Raw genomic sequence first — 21,999 nt, forward strand, 5'->3', positions numbered from 1 at the left:
GTAGACCGGCTTCGGTTTCCCCACCCACACCCTTCCACTTTCTCGTCTGGAAAATCCATGCGGGCCCTCTTGGGTTATACAGTCCCCTGGAGCGAAGTGCACGGACAGTTGAAGCCATTGAAGTGCCGATCTATTGAGGCCGTTGACGGTAGCCCATGACTGGGGCGAGCCAAACCCCAGTTCACCCCAGAGGGCCAATTCTGCTCTGTTTGCAACCCTGTTCTGTGCAGTGACTGAATCATCTGCTGTCTAAAAGTAGCCTTTCTGTGAAGAGGTTGGCCGGTGTCACATGATGGTTTTTTTTCTGAATTTCCCATTTTACTAACACGTCTTTTTTCTTGTTTTCTCTCTCTCTCTCTCTCTTCCAGTTTGACAAATACGGCCCCAAACTGGACAATTCATTCGTTCATCGACATTCAAACGTAAGTCATTTCTTTCAAACTGCCAGCTTCTATGGGGCGAGGCAACTATTCTAAAACCATAGCTTTGAATTTTGCGTTGAGATTAATTTCCTTTTGTTAAGTGCGTGTGGCTGTGTGTGTGAGTGTGTGTGCGTTGAGTCCTCCATGTATGTGTGTTTTATTTGTCTATTATTTTGTGTTCAGAGTTCAGGAGCTGTTTTGTGTGTGTGTGTCTCTTCCCCAGTTCTTCCCTTCCTACCCCCCCACCATGCCAGGCATGCCCCCGCTGATCCCGCACACAGGACCCTTCAGTTCGCTGCAAGGAGCCTTCCAGCCCAAGGTCAGCCCTAGCCTCCTCACCCCTCCTCCTCCACACTCACTCTCCTCTCTCTGTCTCGTTCGCTCTCTCTCTCTCTCTCTCTCTCTCTCTCTCTCTCTCTCTCGCTCTCTCTCTCTCGCTCTCTCTCTCTCGCTCTCTCGCTCTCCAGCACGCGCAGCAGCGCAACCCACGCATGGCCGAGGCGATGCAAGCGGAAATAAAAAAAAAACACACTACAGCATGCACATTTACATACACATACACACACACTCAGGGACATTAAGAAATAAAGAGGAGGCGTACACATCTTGCACTCTCCTCCTGATCAGACGTCTACCGGCCTCGTAGTTTTAGACACTTGCACAGGTACAGCCATGAACACAAGCATTGTGTTTGTCTGCGTCTTTGTCTGTGTGCACGGGAGTGTGTAATGTCATACCTTATTAAGCACAAGCTTAATGCACTTTCACAGAGGTTGTTTTTTGTTGTGATTATTTTTTTTTCTCCTTCGATTGCAAGGGGGGGTGGGGGCGAAAAAAGTGGCCGGCATAATCAGCATGAATTTCCCCAGCATGAATGTTAAGACTCACTTAACATTCAGGCACGGGGGCAAGTGGCAGCCACAGCAGATACGTAGAAGGAAAGAACCAGGGGCCCGATAAGTCTCTCCAGGCCTCCCCTCTCCCCCCCTCTCCTCCTCCTCCTATAATTGGGCTATGCAAAGCAGGTCTCTGATCCACACAGGCCCGAGGTGGTCTGAGCCCTGGCTCTCACAGGCCTGAACCCAACCGCTCCGCGCCAAGCCGTGTCGAGCAAGATAAGGACAGGCTCTGTATGTCTGTGTGTGGTTGTGTGTGTGTGTGGTTGTGGTTGTGTGTGTGTGTGTGTGTGTGTGTGTGTGTGTGGTGTGTGTGTGTGTGTGTGTGTGTGTGTGTGTGTGTGTGTGTGTGTGTGTGTGTGTGTGTGTGTGTGTGTGTGTGTGTGTGTGTGTGTGTGTGTGTGTGTGTGTGTGTTTTGCGGTGGCTAGGCAGCCAGTAGGGGAGAGGGGGATAGGGGCAGGAGGGGGGGAAGAAGGGGTGTGTGGGAGGTGGACTGCTTGACAGATCCCCAGTGGCTGTGACCCTGGTGTAAGCCAGCAATCAAAGCTGGCCTAAATCCGCTGGCCTTATTCACAGCGGGCTCTGTTACCGAGGAGTCCCCTTTTGTCAGAGGCCTCTCCAGATGGTTGGTGCAACACAACAGGCCTTGCTCTTGTGTGTCCAAAGCCCCCCTTGCCTCCCTCCCTCCCTCCCTCCCCCCATGCCTTCCTAAGTATCCTTGAAGAGAGGCTGCGCTGGGGGGTGATGGGGGGGGGGGGGTCAGTGGAAAATAACACGGGTCGCCTTCCTGGATCTGCCAATCCTCGATGCGGGGATGGATTAATAGGGCTGATCCAGGCACTTGGGCTCAAAAGGACTTAGCCGAGGTAATCAGAGAGATCTGGGCTGTTTCACTGTGGTCTGGCTCAAGGCCCAGAGCATCACTGCAGCAGAGCTATCAGTTGACGTCAGTGCTACAGTAGAGGTAGCGGCTAGGTGAGAGAAAGATGCTACAGAGCTAGTCCTGAGGCTAAATGTAGGCCAAACTAATGCCGGCTCTTCGTTTTTCTATGAATATATATTTAGTTGCATTTATCTTTACTTTTATGGACAGGACATTGAAGAGATCCAGAAAACGGAGTTGAAAGAGAGTGATATGTAGCATAGGACTGTAGGTCAGAATCAAACCTGGATCCCTACAGCACCCTAGGGGGTTGAGTCTACATAAGGCCATCTCTTATCCCTGAACAGTCTGTTGGTGATTGATAGATTTAGAGTGCGTGTTGTTTTTATCTTCAATATGCTCATGTTTTGTGTTCCTTTGTCTCCTCTCTCGCTCTATCTCTCTCTCTATCTCTGGCTCTATCTTTGTCTCTCTATCTCTGTCTCTATCTCTGTCTCTCAGGCATCCAATCCCATTGATGTGGGAGCCCGTCCAGGGGCAGTACCACACACACTCTTACAGAAGGATCCCAGGGTAAGTAGCTACTCGCATACCGAATCCCGAGTCACACACACTTTCTTCTGATTGGGGAGAAGAAAGAAAAGGCTACACTGCAATAACAACTGTGCTGGTCGACTCTGAGACGTTGTTATGCAGGGAAACTGTATTCACCTTCTCAGTCTCTTCCCGGCCGCTGAAAGCAGGGTCTGACTCACTCACTGAGGGATGTGTCGAGCAGCAAGTAATAACATTGTGAGAGAGTGCTTTAAAACCACCAAACCCACCGTAGGAACAGAGACGAAATCATCCCGTTCTAGGTTCACATATGGAAAACGTTGTAGGATTGGCATGGCTATCGGGTTCGAAATTCAAAGTTAATTTGAAAATGAACAGTGACAGAGGACATTTCTTTTAAATTCAAACATTTGTTGTGTTATTTGTTATTGATATGTGTACCAATATTCCACATTCTTTCTAAGATTTTCCATTCTGAAATTAACAATGACTCTGTCTCTCTCTCATTCATCACTCTCTCTGTCTCTGTCTCTGTCTCTGTCTCTGTCTCTGTCTCTGTCTCTCTCTCTCTCTCTGTCTCTTCTCTCTCTCTCTCTCTCTCTCTCTCTCTCTCATCTCTCTCTCTCTCTCTCTCTCTCTCTCTCTCTCTCTCTCTCTCTCTCTCTCTCTCTCTCTCACCCTATCTCTCTCTCTCAATCTCAATCTCTATCTCTCTCCGTACAGATATCAGATCCATTCAGGTCGTCTGTCAGAGTAAGTTTCTGTCATGCCTTCTTGACTTCACCCCTTTCATGCCTAGCCTCAGAGTACAAATAAGCCATGTTGTATTAGAAAGCCCTGATCACAATGCAGTATGTAATCCCCTCCAATTCTTATTGGACTTGGAGTGAGGCAGACGGCCACTACTGGGATTATGGTCAGCGGATAGAGGCGTCTGGGTTTTCTGGGGCTTTTTATTTTATTACATTTTTTTGTTTGTTTGTTTTTGTTTTTTGTCTTCCGATAAGTTGCCCCCTCCCCCTTTTAACTTGGCTTGGCCAGACAATAAGAAAGAGATGAATTGCAAGCGGTTGTGAGCTCACCATAAGGTCTCTCTCTGATTCTCAGAAACCTGGCAAGTGGTGTGCAGTGCATGTCCAGATCGCATGGCAGATCTACCACCATCAGCAAAAGATGAAGGTGGGTCAGAAGGATAGCGGAATGAGAAAACCAAGATTTTCAGATCTGCAATTTGAAACGTTGGCTTTCCCAGGGCCTAGTCGTAGACAGATACTTTGTTCTTCCTCACGTCGAGCGTTTGATGCCGCTACATATACCATATGTGTTATGCATATAACATATGAACGCCGGCCCCATGGTTCTCATGTGGGTCACGTGGTACAATGTCATAGAAAAGCTGTTCAATCAAGACAGGGGTCTAACCTAGGGGTTGAAGGTCAGCAGGGTTGGGTTTTGAGGGGAGGGGGAGGGGGGAGGGAGGGATATGCGCCATTCATTTAGTTAAATGCTACCAAGGACTCATTAAGGGAAGTGGACATACAGAATATGTATGACCCCCACCCAGGGAAAGGACAGCGTCCCCCTCACGCACCCCCTCTCAAATTCCCCGGGGCTTTGCTGTCCCTAATCAGCTTACAGATGTTCTGTTATGACACCGTCGGCCATTGTTGTCGTGACTCGGCACGTCTGATACCCGAGCCGCTTTAGGGTCGAGGCGTAAGCCCCTCCAGCGTAAGCCTCTGTTGCTGAAAGTGGCGTTCTCACTCACTGACCACTGACCCCCGCTGTCACTCTCTCTCTCTCCATCTCGCTCCCTTTTTTAACTCTCTGACTCGCTCTCGGCCTCCCTCTCTCGGCCTCTCCCTCGACCCCGTCTCTCCGTCTATCTCCATATAACAGCAGATGCAGCTGGACCCTCACAAACTGGACATGAATGGGAAGCTGGACCTCTTCAGCCGTCCCCCAGGCCAGGGGGTCTTCCCAGGGTTCCCCTACCCCCATGACCTGGCGCGACCCATGTTCTCACCCTCAGGTCAGTAGACCCCATCCCCATCGCACACAATCTGCATCAGAGTTTTATGCATACATAAATGTATCAACGCATATTAATGCATGCCCGCCGTGTCGAAACAGCTCTTTTTTTACAGCTGTTTAAAAAAAACACGTCCAGGGTATTATTCAGGGCTTTGGTTTCTTTCTCTTTTTTTTGCATTTGTTTTGCGCCTTTCATGTCGGGTTCACATAATTGTAGTGCTGTTGTGGTAAATGTTTTGCTGTTGAGGGAGACAGCCATGAATATGCATGACTCTCAATCCCGTAATTGTCGGCTCTGCCCTGCGTTGGGGGGCAACAGCGGGGCGATCAGCCTTTTACTGGTAATTATGCCGCTGTGTGTCATAGGCCTGTGTGTAATTGGTTCCTTCATTAACAATATCTTAACCACGGGCCAATTCACCACTTTAAGTTTAAGGGGTTGGCTTTGACAGAGCATCAAAGTGCCCATGAATTAGGGCTTCGATTTTCACATCTAGACACACACAAGACACGTCGTAAAATGTGACAATTTGAAATGACGAATTTTCTTCTGCTCACTTTAAGTCCATTTTTTCAACCATCTGGTTTGTACTTAGCAAGTAGGCCTTTTTGTCGCGAAGAATGCAGACTGTTTACATTAAATACATGGCTAAAGCAACAGGGATCCAAGGGTCACGGATAAGCCCTCTGCTTATCTCCTGTTAATCACGTGTTATCCTTAATGCCTAATTGAGAGATTAAACGACACATTGATTGGTTAACACTCACAGTTTCTCTTTTTTATCTTCCGTCTGATAGGCCCTGGCCACCACGCACCCTCCCCCTACGGCCCCGCCTCCCATCCCACTGGCTTCCTGCCTCCTAGCCACATGGCGGGTAAGTGTAAGTAACCCATACTCATGTTTTCTTTTCCCGTCTCTCTACTCCTTTTCTTGTTGTTACCTTTACCTGAACGGAGATGCAAAAGCAATGGTGATAATAGTAAAGGCTCAAAACGTTTTACTGGGATTGTGCGTCTTCTTTGGATCAAAGAGTCAATCTGCAACTTTGTTGTTGTGGATTATGATGATTATTAGGATTTCAGAAAGCAAGCCGGTCAATGAGGGCTTGTAACAACATGACGGTGAATGAAATCCAACCCTTGGGGGGGTTGTGGGGTGGGGTATTTGGGTGTTACAGGTGAGCTCTTTAATTGCTGTGATTGTGTTCAGAAATTCCCTGGAAACCCCTGAAGCTTCCTCTCTAGCCCAGATATTGTGCTATATGATATTACTATATGTATATAGTAATATCCTTATATAACCTAAGGAAGGCATGATCTAATCCTGTCATATTAGATATAATGTATTTATTATGATAATGTGTAATGTACTGGAGGTGGACTCCTGATGCTGTCCTAGTATTACAGCTGTTTATGAAAGGTAGGATAAATCAAAGGAAAGGAACAAGTCTGGTTACCATGGTGATGTTTGTGTTCCACGGAGACGAGATACATTTTGCATACATTATAAATAACCGAACACATGCTGTTGAGGCTGCTCATGCTGATTTTCATGTTGCCTGTAGCTAACAACATTTATGCTTTCATGGTTAAAAAAATCTGAATAATTGGAGTAATGTCGTTTGAGGAAGATGTTGGCAGCATGGAAGGCAACACATTTTGGAATTAAGAAACGAAGAAATTAAAGAGAAGAGGCGTCGTTTATTGGGTATTGTTAACGCAACTGCTAACTTGGCATCAAGAGGGTTTTTCCTCGGTGGAATATTGTTGCACATTATGATTTCACCATTGCTCTTCATGTCTTTATCGGTGGACGAGTGGATGGATGCTTTCATTTTCATAATGAATCAATCAATCTATATTTCTATGAGACTTGTTTTATTTTCAGATGGCCTGCTCTTCATCTGCATCCACTCCGCCTCTCTCCCCCCCCCCCCCCCCCCCCCCCCCGCCTCTCCCCCCGCCCAACCATAACCCATTCCCCAGCTCAGTTCAGCGAGTACACACACCAAACAAACAAACTCATTTTCCCATGAGGCAGTGCAGCTCCACAAGCCTCCTAGCAGGTTCAGAGGCGCGTTGCTCCGTTGTAGTGAGTGGGAGAGGGTCCAGCATCTGTCAGGCAGTATAAAATAAGAAAACAGCAACAGCTCGCTTGTAAGAGAAAAGCCGAGTGGGTGGGTAGCGGGGGGAGGGCTTACTGTAGCCAACCCCCCCTTTTATTTTTGCTAATCGCTGTTTGGCATTTTACAGATCCTTTCAGTCGCTCCAGTACCTTTGGTGGCCTCGGCAACCTTTCAACCAGTGCCTTCGGTGGATTAGGCAACCCCACGCTTGGTAAGCGCCAGCCTCCACCACCACCACCACCACCACCTCCTTCCCGCTCCCCTCCTCCATCTCCCTCTAAACCCACCTACCCAGCCTCCCACCCCAGACCCTAACATACCCATACCTATCTTAGTCCCCCCACCCCCCCCCCCCTTCCTGGACGATGGCCCTGGTTGCTGGAGCACTGAGAGAGCAGGGGAACTCAGCGAGACAGAGAGACCGCAGGGAGAGACAGAACAGGGAGAAAGGAAAACCAAGACACTTAGTTCTCGTCCCTTTGCCAAATCCGCCCAATAGCCCAGGCAGGACCACCAACACCAAACCCCTTCACACTCTCTCTGCATCCCCTGATCCCCAAGCCACCATCCAACGGCCTGGTTCTAATCCGTCGGCCCTCCTGCCAAAAAACGCATCCAGGCCCGCTGTTTGCTTTCTGTTCATCTATTCATTATTCGACGGACTACCTCGTCGCACACCCCGGCGAAGCCTATCTCTCTCTCTCTCTCTCTCTCTCTCTCTCTCTCTCTCTCTCTCTCTCTCTCTCTCTCTCTCTCTCTCTCTCTCTCTCTCTCTCTCTCTCTCTTTCTGTAGTCCTGTCCCCTGTTGCAGTTCTGCCCTGGCAGACGAGTTGCTCTGTGTGTTGTTAACTTGGAAATGAGTAATAGACAAGCCATTGAACGCTTGAGTCTCCCCCTGGTTTTTATTGAAAATTATATATTCTGTCTCGTGCTCTTCATCCATTCCGATGCCCTGGGGGGCACCGACAATCAGGAGCAGTGAATGAAGGGATGGGGAATTCTGATGCCTTTTTTGGCCCGCAAGCACGTACAAGTACAGAGAGAGAGAGGGAGAGCAGTGAACTGTAAGTTTCAACGAGTGAATCACACATAGAAGACAGTTGACAGTAGTAACAACGTGATCAGATTCATTCAAATTGTATTGCAGGAGGATAGATTGCAATGCACAAATATACTTGGAGGCAATTATGACTCCGCGTCGGTGGTAAAAAACTAATGTCTTTGTAAATTCCTTTACACAGGAAGTTCTGTATTCATTGCAAACGAATCAGCACATTATGAGGGATCGACGCCTACGAAGGAACGTCGGTTATCCTTGCTCTGGGTCCGTGGCAAGACCTAGCCCTCATCCGGTTCACTGACTCTGTCTCCCTTGTCTCCTCTCCAGGCTCCAACAGCGTATTCGGCCCCAAGGATGGCCCCGGCAGCCTGGGCGGCTTCGGCAGCCCGCACCACGACACCTGGAACCGGTTGCACCGAACGCCCCCCTCCTTCCCCACGCCGCCACAGTGGCCCAAGGCCCCCGACGGCGAGCGCAGCAGCTCGGCCAACAGCCACGACCGCGAGAGGGAGCGCGAGAGGGAGAAGAGGGACTCGTCGGTCGGGAAGGAGGAGAAGGATAAAGACAGGTGGGTTGTTGTGGACCGGATTATTGTTTTTAATGGCCCAGTTGTCTTTGGATTCGCTTGAAGCCTCTGCGGAACGGACGGGCTCCCTCCCAGTGCTTCTCCGTCACAGTAATGAGTCTGATTACGACATTGTCTGCATGTGGTGCCCTGTAACTGTCTGGCATTTCAAGCACAATAGAAACTAACCGTGTATTACCGCTGGTTGTTATTATGTATTACTCAGGGCTCAAAACTGCGACGGAAATTATTGCATTTGCCATATATTATGTGGATGTGAGGTCATTTTTTCCAAACAGGGCCGTTGCAAAGCAGACATTTGTTGATGTCATCGTTTTTCCCCATTTAAATTCTCAAACGGTCCCAATGTTTCATTGGAATAACATTATTACGAGTAATTGTGTGTTGAGGAAGTCCGCGGCTTTCCCATCCCCTTTGGTCTGAGTCTGATTTGGTCTGGGCAGAGATTGAATGCGTCTCGCACACTGTGTTAGGCAGTGTCGCGTAGCAGAAAGACAACTCACGTCGGAAGATACGATTTTGGGTCTCGTTTTGAGCAATGCTTGAAGCTATAGAGGGCTGTAGGCAGCCTTGGTATCAGGGGTAATTGTGTTCTGTTTCCATTAAGAGCATTCACACCATTGCTGGGAGTTAGAGAGCGGCTGTATTCAGCACTGGTTTGAGAGCTCTCATTGCAAAAACGCACACTTAAGTTCCAGTTGCGAAACAAGGCAAAAATGATGGTTTGTGCAAAGTTTCAATAAAATGCACGTCAGCGCTAGTGCTATTCAAGATAAAAGCAGGGGAAGAAAAAACACACGCAGAATATATAGGAGAAGGACACGCTGGAGGTAGACAATCTAAATACCACCTATGCAATAATATCAAAATATTTATTTAGAGAGAGTACCTTTTTTCAGATGAATGTACACAGATGGCTAATAGGCGACCAACAACAAGCCATTACCGCTGCAAAGCGACGAAAAAAGGGGGCGACCAAATTTGTTATTGCCACCAAAGGAGTAAGTTAGCGCCACCAGTGCCACCAGGAGGAAGTGTTATTCCTGAGCCCTGTTACATAATCAGGGTTTCTAGGTTGAAAACTATTTTCAAGGAATTGCTTATGTCTTAAGGGCCTATTTTATCATCCTTTTTCAGGGAAGTGTGTTAATTCAAAGCATAAAATGTAACACTTGATTCAACCTGGTGGAGCGATCGCAAAATAAACAGAGGTGTGAATACCAAACAAAACAAACTAAACATACTTTACATCCAAAATGATTTGCAATGAATGTTGGAACAATGCATTAGCATTGTTCCAACATTCATTGCATTCAGTATAACTGGAATATCATTCTTATTTTGTGTTAGGCTCTTTGAGTCTGCATCATGTATGAAAAGTCCGATATAAATAAAGTTGCCTTGCCTTTAAAGAAACCTCCTGTCCTTGCAGAGATTCTGTGGACCGCAACCGGCACTCCAACCGCTCGTCCCCCGCCTCGGCCCCCGTCAGCTACCAGATCAGCAACCTGATCCGCTCCACCAGCCAGAACTCCAGCGACCAGGGCCGGCACCACAGCGGCAGCGTGGACCGGGTCCGCGAGGCCGAGAAGGAGCTGCTGGAGCGCCACCGCGAGGCCTCCATGATGGCCGACGTCAAGGTGAAGGAGAGCCGCTCCCCGGGCAAGGACGCCATGGAGAGACGAGCGTCGGAGGACTCCATCAAGGCCGCCCACCGCTCCCCCTCGCCCTACTCCAAGGGCCTCATGGGCGAGCAGGGCGTGAAGATGATGGGCGGCCCCCCGCCGACGTTGAAGGACGGCGATCGCAAGGAGCCCCCGTCCATGGACCTGCTCCACAAGGTGAAGAACGACATGAAGATCAAAGAGGAGCGCAAGGAGGAGCAGGAGGTGATGGTGGTGAGCTCCGAGCCCGCCCCGCACCCGCCGCTCCAAGCGCCCCCGGTGCCCATGTCTCAGGTGGGACACCCCCACCACCACCACCCCCCTCTCCAGCAGCAGCTCCACATGCAGCCGCAACGCGGCAACGAGATGGCCGGCATGCACGGGGTCCCCATGGCCCACTCGCTGCCCCTCTCCATGAGCGCCATGCACCAGATGGGCAGCCTCAATGTGCTGGACCGCGCCCGCATGGCGCCCTTCATGGGGGTCAGCCCCCTGGCGGCGGGCCGCGAGCGCCTGCCGCACCAGGCCTTCCCCTGGGACCCCCTGCGGGAGGCTTACCGCAGCCTGGACCTGCAGCGCCGCATGGACTTCCAGCTGCGGGCCGAACAGAGCCACCGCTTCCCCAGCATGTACGAGCAGGAGCGGGCGTACCGCGAGCGCGAGGCCCACGACTACCAGCACCACGAGCACCTGCTGGAGGTGCGGCGCGAGCACGAGAGGATGCGGCAGCAGGCGGAGGAGCGCGAGCGCATCCACATGAGGGAGGAGCTGGACCGGGCCCGCCTCCACCAGCTGCACCAGTCCCCCATGGAGGGCCACCTGCCCCACATGGCGCCCTTCATGCAGCACCTGGGCGGGATGCCCTACCCCAGACTCAGCCCCTCCACGGGACACAACGGCCTGCTCAACAGGACGCCCCCCACGGCCGCGCTCAGCGCCCCGCCGCCTCTAGTGCCCGCAGGCGGCGTCCGGCCCGCCTCGCCCAGGAGGACTACGCCCCTAACCTCCGCCACCCAGGACCCGCGGGACTACTCGCCGTCCCGCAACCCCAAAGAGGTGGAGGCCCGGTAGCTTCCTCAGGACGGGACACAGAGGCCTCGGATGCCTTCGTGAGCCTAAATGCCTCCAGTTTGGAATCTTATGGTGAACCAAAACGCGCTGCCTTGTCACCGGGGAACAGCAGATTTTGGCATCCGGGAGGAAATGGTATGATTGTACAATGTAGAAGGTGCCTATGTGGGTCTGATTAAGCACATACCAAGACTCTTTTCAATGGACTGAATCGAATTATGTCGGCAGGAAAGAAACGCAAATGAGTATGTTTATAGCCGACTTAAATATTTGATAATTATTAATATATTAATCTGATACCTTTTTTTCGGCTATGTGCGAAAAGAGAGGTCCTCACATGGGTTTGTACATTTTCCTATCCTTGTTCCATGTATAGGTATCACTTTGATGACATGTATGTAATTTGTGCTCCAGTGACTCCAGTTTTGTTTGTTTTTCCTTGATATTTATCCCAGTTGATGGTGAGACATATCTATTATGGCCCACGGAAAGGACTGGATGTTTTTTGTTTGCGCCTTCTCAACAGTAATTTAACCTTGTGCTACCAAGATATCCTCAACAATGCCAATGTACACTGTTACATTACCGATTTGTTTCCTTGATTCGTTTTGCCTTCGAGGTATGCAGATGCAGATATATTATGAGGTCAAGGTTCAGTCTCTCTTAAGGCAAACTTGTGTAAATAACTTGTTGATATCTCCTCGCTGCAAAAATGGCCATGTAAATTGATCAGCCTTTTTAAAAATGTTTCTAGAAAAAGAAAACTCAAATCAAACGTTTCCCTGTTGAAAGCCATGGTATAATGGAGAAGCCTGGTCGTTGTCATGGAAACATGGTGATGGAGAGTCCTACAGGGGCCTGGAAGGATCATCTGCAATCTATGCAAAGCGACGCAAGGCATCTCGAGGGTGGAAGAACCTGGATATTACGATGATGTTGGTGACAATTAAAGGATCTGCATCAACTATGATTTTTATTTGCCATTGGAAATACATGGAGTTATACACCGAGGAGATTTCCAAGTCACAAAGTGGACCAGGAGCGCAAAGCCTCAAGCAGAACGGAAGAACACTTTGAGTGGGCCGCAATAGGACTTTTTCTGTCAACCTTGTGGTGTTGTGCAGTTGTTTTTCTTAGACTCTTGTATACAAAACCAGTAGAGTTTTAGGCGTGCAAAAATGAAAAATGAACATTCATGGTTTAAAAATGTAAGGAATAAAGTTTGGACCTAATGTCTGACATGCTGTTCGCTAGTCATTTACTCTGCCGCTGATGCTGCGGTTGCTGCCAAGCTCCTCTGGTGAGATCAGTGTTGCGGCAGCCTTCTGAGCGATATGTTGATTCGCAAATAACGTAAAAGTCGCTGGAGGAGACAGAGCTTTATAGGTTTGCCGATAGTGCTTTGGCCCGGCCCCGCCGGCGTTACTGTATTTGCTCATTTCGTATAAAGCTATTACTTTAAAATCATGGAAGCAGCAGTCTTGGCCTGATGGGAGTGGAGCCCCAAACCCTTTCAGATCGTTGAGCCTTAATCTGTCATACATGGGCTGCCGAGCTCTCCAGAGGCGATTGATGAGATTGGGGAAAGCAATAGAGGGTGGGGACTAATAGGACATTGATTTTGTAAGAAAGCAGGTTTTGAGTGTTTGTGTTGCAGGTAACCGCTATTGACCGGCAGCCCGGCAGCATATTGACCCGCGGTCTGGACTCATTAAGTGGAGCATCGGTGGGGAGGAAGGATATCGGACGGTGAAGGTGCTGGAGGTTCCTCTCTTTCCTCCAACTCTTACTCTCCTCTCTTTGTTCCAGAACTCATCTGTTTCGCTAATGAGACCGGACGGCACTTTAGGAGTGGGCCGGGGAGGATGGGGGGGGGGGGGGGGGGACCCAGGTGCCCGGTCCGACTTTATTGACGAGGTCTCTCCTCACTGCCTGCCCAGAGATGGCCAATTCATTTTGATAATGCCCCTGACTCTCCATCTAGCCGCTGAGAGCCTCTGAGCCCAGCCAATCCTGTCCCAGGGCATCAGGCCGTAATGACAGCGTGGATCAAACCAAGGCCAGGGCATTAGGAGATGTTATTGAAAATCAATGGTGCTCCTCTGTCTCACACACTCTCCGGCAAGGTTTTTCAAAAGGCCCACTGGAAAAGACTGCGTGTCAGAATGGACCCTGTGCACTGGGAAGACTTAAATCACTATCACTTTCAATTGAGGCGCCCGGTAATTGAACCACATATTCCTCGACGGGTAGCATCTGTCAGTGGCTGGCCCCACTTTAGCGTGGTGTGCTTTTATTCCTAATCATCTAGTCAACAGCGGGTACTTAACCCCTGTTCTCATTAGTGTACATCAATTTTTTTTCTCAACTATTATTTGCCTGGCAACATTTATGTAAAAAAAAAAGAAAAAGACCTTAAATTTCACCGGCACTGCCGCTTTGTCCTACACACACGCTCCTTTTTATGGTTGAGTGTGGAACAGCCCTCTGGAGATGAAAAGCACCATCAATTTCACTCATTGTCTGGCAAGGTCAATTTATTTCAGCACACAGTCCATCATCAGATGAGAATCAATTGACACGTGGCCTGGTATATATCCAGCCCTAGGCAGGTTTTTACAACAGCTAAAAAGGCTGTTTCTCAGTATAATTCTTATTTTTTCTCAGGGGGTTTTGTGTGCAGCATAATGTATGGCTGGCACATACTATATGCTATACATTGTGAGGGTGGTATGGTAGCCGTTAATAGTAGCATATATATATATAGCTGTGATACATAATTGTATTTTGTCTTTACACCTCGCTCACTGGTGTAAATTAATAGGATATGGCAGTATTTGAGCGGGGGGGGGGGTGACGACAACATTGTTTTTGGTTCTCGACAGATCCCCTTGCATTTATCTGTAAGAGACCTCAATGCTGAGGGTTTTTTGGATTGAATTTTCATGGTCTAAAGTACCTCCAAAAAGCGGTTGGCACAGAGCTCACCCCAGATTCAGGGAACAGTGGAACAGGCCTCAGGGGCCTTTATGGAGCACAATGGCAGCTAATAACACAGTGCCAAGCTAATAAGATGGGCAAGGAATGAATGGCTCAGTCCAAGCTGCTTTTCTCTCTCTCTCTCTCTCTCTCTCTCTCTCTCTCTCTCTCTGTCAAATCTTTTTTTCTGTCTCTTTCCCCCCGCTGATGAATCATGTATGAAAGCATTTTTGAGCTGCTATGCGCCAATCCCCAGACTTCACTCCCCCTCTCCACCCCCCATCCCTCCCAGCGAGGGCTAATGCATTAGTTCCCATTTGAAGGCTGTGTTGAAATGGAGATTGGTAATGAGACGCGAGACCCCCGCCATGATCACATTTGAATTGCCAGGAATCCATTGGGAACATGTGATTTGGGAGACTGAGGGGTATTTTTCGTTCTCAGTTAAAAAGCCATTCCTTTGCGGGTTTACCCAACCTTGACAGCTAACGATCTCCATCGCTAAGCTATAGGCCAAATAGTCACTGAACACTACTAAGTCTAAGGCTTTGTCAGCATAGCGCTGTCATAGTGTTCATTCAACTGAGAATAGGTGTTTTCCAGCCCCTAAAAAGGCAGGAACTGGACATCCTTCCATTTGTCTGCCATCTTTTCTTAGCCTTAAATGTCAACAGAGTGACTGCTAACAAAGAGCAGACCAGTCGGCAGCTAAGGAGCTAGCTTAGAAACAGCCAAAGCAGTGTGGCTTCCAAGGGGCTGTCTAATGTCTTTGCACCCTTTGGACCTACAGCATACACATGTTTCCCCCCGCTCTCTCTCACCCTGCCACTACTCCTTTGCAGTGAGATAATAGACTTGCCGTCTGGAAGAGTTATTATAAACCAACCTCGGCTCAAAACAGCAGAACTTTGGAGCATTAAAACCCAGATGGAAGCAGGGAGGAGAGGAGGAACAGGGAGAAGATGGAGAGGTTCCATCGATGCCATTCGCCAAAATGCGTTTTCCACTTCCATTCCATTTTGGGGATTTTTCCGCTGTTTAGTGGAACCTCACTGTGGCCCACACTGGCTGTATTATGTACACAAGCCATAAAAATCCAATAACATTTATGCAGCTGGGTACTTCTGGCAGAGGTGGTCCTCTCGCTCATTGGCCTGTGCACCACCGTGCCATCCTCCCAGATTTGTGCTGTGCACTCTGGGCACCAGACAAGAGAAGTCTCAGAAGGGGAGGTGGAGGGAGGGGAAAAGGAAGCTCAAACGCATAGAACAAGCTTAAAAAATAAATAAAATATCTGAAGGCGGGTGGAAGCCGTGCGTTTCTTGTCCAAATTGGCACAGGCCGCTGATGATTAGCCGCTGTGACGATAATCAAAAGTGGCTCAGTGTTTTTGAAGGGGTGGCGAGAGGCTGGGCCAGCTGGTGACAACATGGCTTGTGTGCGTGGGCCAAGACTGAAGTTTATTTGAACGTGGATCTCGTTGTGACCGCATTTTCTCCAGAGCTCAGTTAGCGGAGTGTTCCTTGGCTCATCGCAGGGATCGCCTCAGCGCTGCTTGGCAGCGGGCGAGGCGGAAGTTCTTCCAAAACCACGGAATGAGAATTATGATTTAGTCCATCCCCTCTGGTGGTGGTGGTGTGTGTGGTGGTGCGTGTGGATATTCATAAGCGTTTATTCAGTTTGAAGCTGGCAAAAACGCTGCACCTCGTTCTTGGCACCTGTGTGCGAAAGTTTTCTTTCCAGCGAGTAATCATTAAAAGCACAGGGGCTGCTTTAACAGTGTAGGCTCCTCATAATGCGCCTCAAAATATAGCATCCCACATTCCCATATAAAAAACAAACCAGCCCAAAGCTTCACAAACAAAGTGACTTGTTTCACCTCAAATCTCATAAATTCAAAACCAACTTCAAACCACATGCCAACCCCTTTGTGGAAAGTTGCTAATTATTACAAAACAGTAATACTATTTAAACTATATTATCTTTACTGTCATAAAATCCTGTTTTACAGAACAGATATGAATACCCAGATATAGGTTGAAATTAACATGGCAAGGACAGGCGCCTGCATCAAACTGAAATGCCAGAATGTGTCAAAGAATGAATGAATGAATCTTCACAAATCTTATAATATACGGGAAACAGCTTAAAGAGAGCCATTTAGCTCCTATGTTTACAGAAACCAAAATGTGAGCAAACCATTTAAAGCGTTTAGTGTGAGGTTGAGTATTTTGCTTCCATCAGTACTTGTATAAACATCTAAAGTCAGAGAGGGTAAAAAATATTAGATTTCAGCATTCATAAAACAAACTCTGTGGGGCAACACACACTCCTTTTTACAGACCCCTAGTACTCCTATTTTCACAATTTCACTTGAAATATAGTATAAGTTAATGTAATGTATAAATTCTGATAGTGAGGGGATAAAGATAAACTACGTCCTAAAACTACAACAAAATATGTATTTGTGAAGATGAACTCCCCATGTCCTATTTTACAGTTTTTTACAATTTCACCTTGCCACGGCTGAACCAGATTTCTGTCCCATGGAGACATTGTTGCAGTAGTTACTTGCAGTAGTTACTACTGCAGCAGCGTTTGAATGGGGTTTAATAGGATAATGTCTCAGATATGTCGCCCCACCTGTAAAGGGGTCTAGGACCGGCCTTGTTCAAAGATGAAGCGGCCTGCTATTCACTGGTAACCCAGCCGATCACGTCTGCAACTGGGAGCCCAGATATGGCAGATGAATCCAGGTTTCAAAATGTGCTCGTGATTTATTCAATATCCCATTTTCATTTATATTAAACATAAATGATTACCGTAGATCATTCAGTCACCGGTAATGTATTATTGATATTTAGAAATCATTAACCCGAATGTTTAGCGTAAACGGTCAAGAGAGAAATGTGCTAGCTGTAATGTTTTTTAGGCTTTTAGGTGCTATTTGATTCAGTGAACTTGCTAGCCTCAGCAGTAGCTGCATACGGAAATTTTCACATATGTCTTGACTACCTTGGATGGAAGTTTGAGTTTCTCCCTGAAAACGAGGGGGTACATAATCGAAAATCAGCACCAAAAACTGCCATTGAGTGTTCTAGAATGGACCACTAGCTAAACTGGAGTTAGGCGCAGCTAGGATTAGCGTGCTAGGCTCGCTCTCCAAGCCCTGCTCTATAATCCCATGGCTTTTATCATAAAGGGAGTGTGGACTTTTTATTGGCCGTGTTTCATATTGTATCAAAGCATACTGAAAAAATGTTAGCTAGCTTTCACTATGATAAAGCCTCACATACATTTTGTTATGTACATTTGATACATTTATTAAATGTGTAAATGTAAAATTTACAGGTAGTTGCCTCTTGATGTTAAGTGGGGTAGCGTAAGTTGTTCTGAAAATCGCACATATGAGCAGATGGGCAAGCCTGACACAACAGCCAGTGACTGTAATAACGAGTACGATATTAGACATCGTAAAAATAAACATTATCGTAAACTGATTTTAGATAATAACATTGTCTTCAATTTTCAGCCTGTATTATTCCTTTAAGCATCTTACTCTGGGATGCATGCAGGTATGCTATGTACACTGGGGATCAAACCCCGAACCTTTGGCCAGGGAGTCGACCATCCTTTGCAACTGCACTACCCCGCCAACCTGTTACCAATCAACTTCTCTGTTCAGAATTGGGAGGGTGATTGTTGTAATGGGATTCTGCCCCCTGATCATCCATCTATCTAAATAGCCAACGCTTTCACTCACTAATCCTCAGCAATGGACTTACAGGAGCTGTCAATTAAGGGTTGATTAGGTCCATTTGTTGGTGATATATCGAAGGGGATATATTACTTCATTTGATGCTTCATGTTGTAAGCCCTCATTGTTTAAACGCAACTATAAAACCCAGCGGTGGGACGTTAAAACCAAGATGGTTCGGAGCATGTCTCAGTTATGTCTCTTTGGCCAACCAGCTTTAACCGGCTGAAACCACATTCCACCCTAGATGGTTCTTGGCCAGACTAACTTATCTCCTTGGCCTCTCCGGGAATCTGCTGGCCAGTAAACACACTCTTGAAGGGCTCCCTTTATCTGCTATCTGGGCAGAAGTTGCATGCGTCGCGATAACGATCCCTTATCTTATCTCGCTCAGTTAGTTAATGTCACAGCTTAAGGGGCTCGCTCTTCCACTCGCATTGAGGCTCACAGAGCGGCTTGTTTGCAGATTACTCCGGAGGCCCCTCTGGAGGTCCTGGAGAGCATTCAAAACCCTATCCCTGGCCCCGCAGATGTTTTCTGTGTGCAGTGCACGCATGAGCATACTGGCTGCCTCCTGCTCGCCTGTGTCAAATGGCAGCAAGACAACACAGTAGCTGGTGGCCACGATTATACACAATGAGAATCCTGGGGTGCGTATATCTCATCAGACACACCACCGAATGGGCCAGAACACAGCAACAACAAACCCGCATGAAGGATACTAAAGCCTAACAATGTTGTTGTTGCTGTTGTATTGTAGGCTATGTGTCGAGGGCGAGAGTAATTGGTATTATTTTGTTACCGGGTAGAACAGAGCTCTAATCAGTGATGTATTTGGTCACCAATTTGTTAGCTTTTTAAGCTTATCAAGCTATAAAATAGACCCCGGCTGCGGTATTTCATGTGTTTTGGCAGGCACATACAGCCAAATTTGTGATTATCTCTCCGTGACACCAGTAACCAGGCAGAGCTCCATTGATTCCCGCCATCTGGCTATCTCTCAGTCAGCCCTTGGCTACACAGTGGCTCACTCAGCGATTGATTGTTGTGTTGAAGGCCAGCTATTTAACACATCAGAACAACAAGTACCGCTATCACGCTGGTCCTTCTCATGCCTTGTTTCAATGCCACCCAAGAATGTCTCTTATCTCGCCCCTTCAGCTCATTGGCGTTGGACGGACAGCATATGCCCGCATGTCTCTCTATAATAGGCCTGCACACCAAGAGTGGGCTTGGAGCCTCTCTCCAGCCACAGATAGGTTGAGGTTGTCAAATATTTGTAACTTGAACCCTTGGGGTTACTATAATTATACAAATATGACTGTGATCCTTTATATTTTTAGATAGGTAGGCAGCATAGTCAATAATGAGAATGCAATGATGGCTACAGATAGACTGCGGTCGTTGGGTATCAAGATAATCATTTACCATTTTGACTATTCATCAAATCCAGTTCTGTGATGACCTCAACGAGTGTGTTGGATATGATTAAAACCTGCTCCCTGACCTGATTGCTGTCTGATTAGCAGTCCTTTTCTTCTTCCTGGTTAAACAGGCCTCTATAATCGCCACTCACGCACCGAATGCACAACCTGCTCATTCCACTCCCTGGTTCAGTGTTGTGGGAGAGTGGTTTTTAAATGAAAAATGTGCGCGCGGTGTAATTATAATTCCAAGGGTATTATGAAATCGAATATCACAATGAATGTAATTTTATTTTCTTGTAATCTCTCGAAGTCAGTCTAATAGGCGTTTTTTTCAAAGGGCACGCTCGGGGGCTTTAAATGGCGGAGAATCGCTAAATGGAATGGCTGCTATGCGCCCTCTCGCGCTCCATCTCCCTCTCTCTCTCTCTCTCTCTCTCTCTCTCTCTCTCTCTCTCTCTCGCTCTCTCGCTCTCTCGCTCTCTCGCTCTCTCGCTCTCTCTCTCTCTCTCTCTCTCTCTCTCTCTCTCCTCTCTCTCTGGTCTCGCGCGCTCAGCTGCTCTGTTCTTTTGTCTTTGATTTGCAGGCAAAGCGCCTGACAGCCTGCGAGACGTGGGAGATTTGTCGGTCTGTGATCTCTCTGCCTCTCTGACAAATGAGTGCTGTTGGCAGGGCTGCTCGAGGTGGTTCTGCTTCTGGCCTCCGGAATCCTGATGAGAGTTCGTTAACCCATGTGTAATAAAGTCGGGGCACCGACGTTTCGCCAGAAATTACCTTCCTCACCTATATTTAGAGTCGCTGTCAGTCAAGAAAAAATAACACATTGACCAACGCAATGGTTGTCCGTTAATCCATAACGGGTTTTTTTGCACTGAGCCCGAGAAAGCAATTTCGGTCCTAAAGGAGGCAATTAACGCTTTAGGAAATCGCAGTAAAAGATGTTTAATTTAAAAAATGTCTATCATGGCAAAGCATGCCCACTGACTGACATCTGTTTACTGCCATACCTTAATGGCCTACCACATCTCACTCATGTCATGCCTATGTATATTTTGCTTATGAAGTAGTGTTTACCATCCAATCTATCTCTTCACCCGAGACGCAACTGCTCTGGTAAGCAAGACAATTGCTTGAAATTGATTTTGTAGATTATTTAAGTTTTTGTAATGCCTGATTCATATTATAGTAGAACACAAAAGGCACACAGGCCTGCATTGATGTCCCTTACAATTCAACACATGAACGGAAAATGATTCCCTACTGCTAACCTCTATTTCAAATCCCTGAGTATCAAAGTCCCTATTTCAGTTTAGCGCTGCGATTGCCAGGAAACAGCTGCTATTGATTTTGTACTCTACCATTCCCCGTTTGGTCATGCGAAATCACATGGCCATAACAACGTAATCCAACATGGTCGGCGTTAATTCCAGCGCGCGGTTGGTTTAAAGGAGACCTGAAACAGAACTCATCGGAAGAACAAGCACGACGCCTGGTGGCCACGTTGGGTTAATACATTCTTGGTAATTAGACAGCTATGAGGCACTCTCTGATAGGTTAACCTTGTGATAACACGCTAATGCCTGATTAATGTTGCAGTAATTAGACACAGCTTTTCACACTCAGTTAAGAGGACATCCTCTAGCAATTAGCCCAAGCCAGGCAGAGATAATTTGAGCTAGTGCATTGTAGCCACGTTCCCAAGCTGCCTTCCATTCCCATTTGGCAACATTAACGTTTATTTTCTCATTATTTCATTTAATTACTTGTTTGATGTTTTATACAGCTGCCACCAGTAATCTTTGATCCAATTAGGGAATGCTGATTGACAGCAGTGGCTTGGGATTCATTACGCTGTGTGTAATGGGAAATTTTGGCCTGATCCAGAGATCTGGGAGGATTCAGGGATCCTTGTTGACCCCTGTATACATTATGAGTTCCTCTGAGAATCTTCTCTCTGTGGATGACATTTCACTGTGTGTGTGTGTGTGTGTGTGTGTGTGTGTGTGTGTGTGTGTGTGTGTGTGTGTGTGTGTGTGTGTGTGTGTGTGTGTGTGTGTGTGTGTGTGTGTGCGCACAAGTGTTTGAGCACATTTGTCTGCATATGTCTGTCTATGACTGTGTGTATGTGGCTATTGCATATGCTTGGGGTTGCCTGAATTAATAAGTCACAGCATGTTTGACTTTGTTGGTGTGTGTGTGTGTGTGTGTGTGTGTGTGTGTGTGTGTGTGTGTGTGTGTGTGTGTGTGTGTGTGTGTGTGTGTGTGTGTGTGTGTGCGCGAGTGTTTGAGCACATTTGTCTGCATTGGTCTGTCTATGACTGTGTGTGTATGTGGCTATTGCATATGCTTGGGGTTGCCTGAATTAATAAGTCACAGCATGTTTGACTTTGTTGGTGTGTGTGTGTGTGTGTGTGTGTGTGTGTGTGTGTGTGTGTGTGTGTGTGTGTGTGTGTGCGTGTGCGTGTGTGTGTGCGTGTGTGTGTGTGTGCAGGGGTGGTGGGGGGGATTTTAAGTGCAATATTTAATCAGTTTATAACACT

General features: G+C 47.5%; 1 protein-coding gene across 4 annotated transcripts; it reads left to right on the forward strand.

Annotated features, from left to right (window-relative positions):
• The first annotated feature begins 6 nt into the window (after window positions 1-6).
• LOC132459535 (autism susceptibility gene 2 protein-like) lies at window positions 7-12,538 on the forward strand. 4 transcript variants are annotated; one of them, XM_060054144.1, is made up of 10 exons: window positions 7-422; window positions 646-741; window positions 2,704-2,775; window positions 3,481-3,510; window positions 3,865-3,936; window positions 4,657-4,789; window positions 5,590-5,673; window positions 7,046-7,129; window positions 8,306-8,546; window positions 9,997-12,538. In XM_060054144.1, the coding sequence occupies exons 2-10, from the start codon at window positions 670-672 to the stop codon at window positions 11,297-11,299; spliced, it is 2,091 nt and encodes a 696-aa protein (XP_059910127.1). In that variant the 5' UTR covers window positions 7-422; window positions 646-669; the 3' UTR covers window positions 11,300-12,538. The 4 variants fall into 4 exon arrangements, with proteins under 4 accessions (XP_059910127.1, XP_059910128.1, XP_059910129.1 ...); XM_060054145.1 differs by having other exon boundaries at window positions 5,590-5,667; XM_060054146.1 differs by lacking the exon at window positions 7,046-7,129.
• Window positions 12,539-21,999: the final 9,461 nt, after the last annotated feature.

This window comes from Gadus macrocephalus, chromosome 6 (assembly GCF_031168955.1).
Source record: "Gadus macrocephalus chromosome 6, ASM3116895v1".
Lineage (NCBI taxonomy): Eukaryota > Metazoa > Chordata > Actinopteri > Gadiformes > Gadidae > Gadus > Gadus macrocephalus.

Excerpts from the sequence above, each read along its gene's own strand:
- LOC132459535 (XM_060054144.1), top strand. The coding sequence starts at position 670 with ATGCCAGGCATGCCCCCGCTGATCCCGCACACAGGACCCTTCAGTTCG. Across the intron at positions 742-2,703 it reads AAGGAGCCTTCCAGCCCAAG|GCATCCAATCCCATTGATGT; the intron begins GTCAGCCCTAGC and ends TCTGTCTCTCAG. Across the intron at positions 3,511-3,864 it reads CATTCAGGTCGTCTGTCAGA|AAACCTGGCAAGTGGTGTGC; the intron begins GTAAGTTTCTGT and ends TCTGATTCTCAG.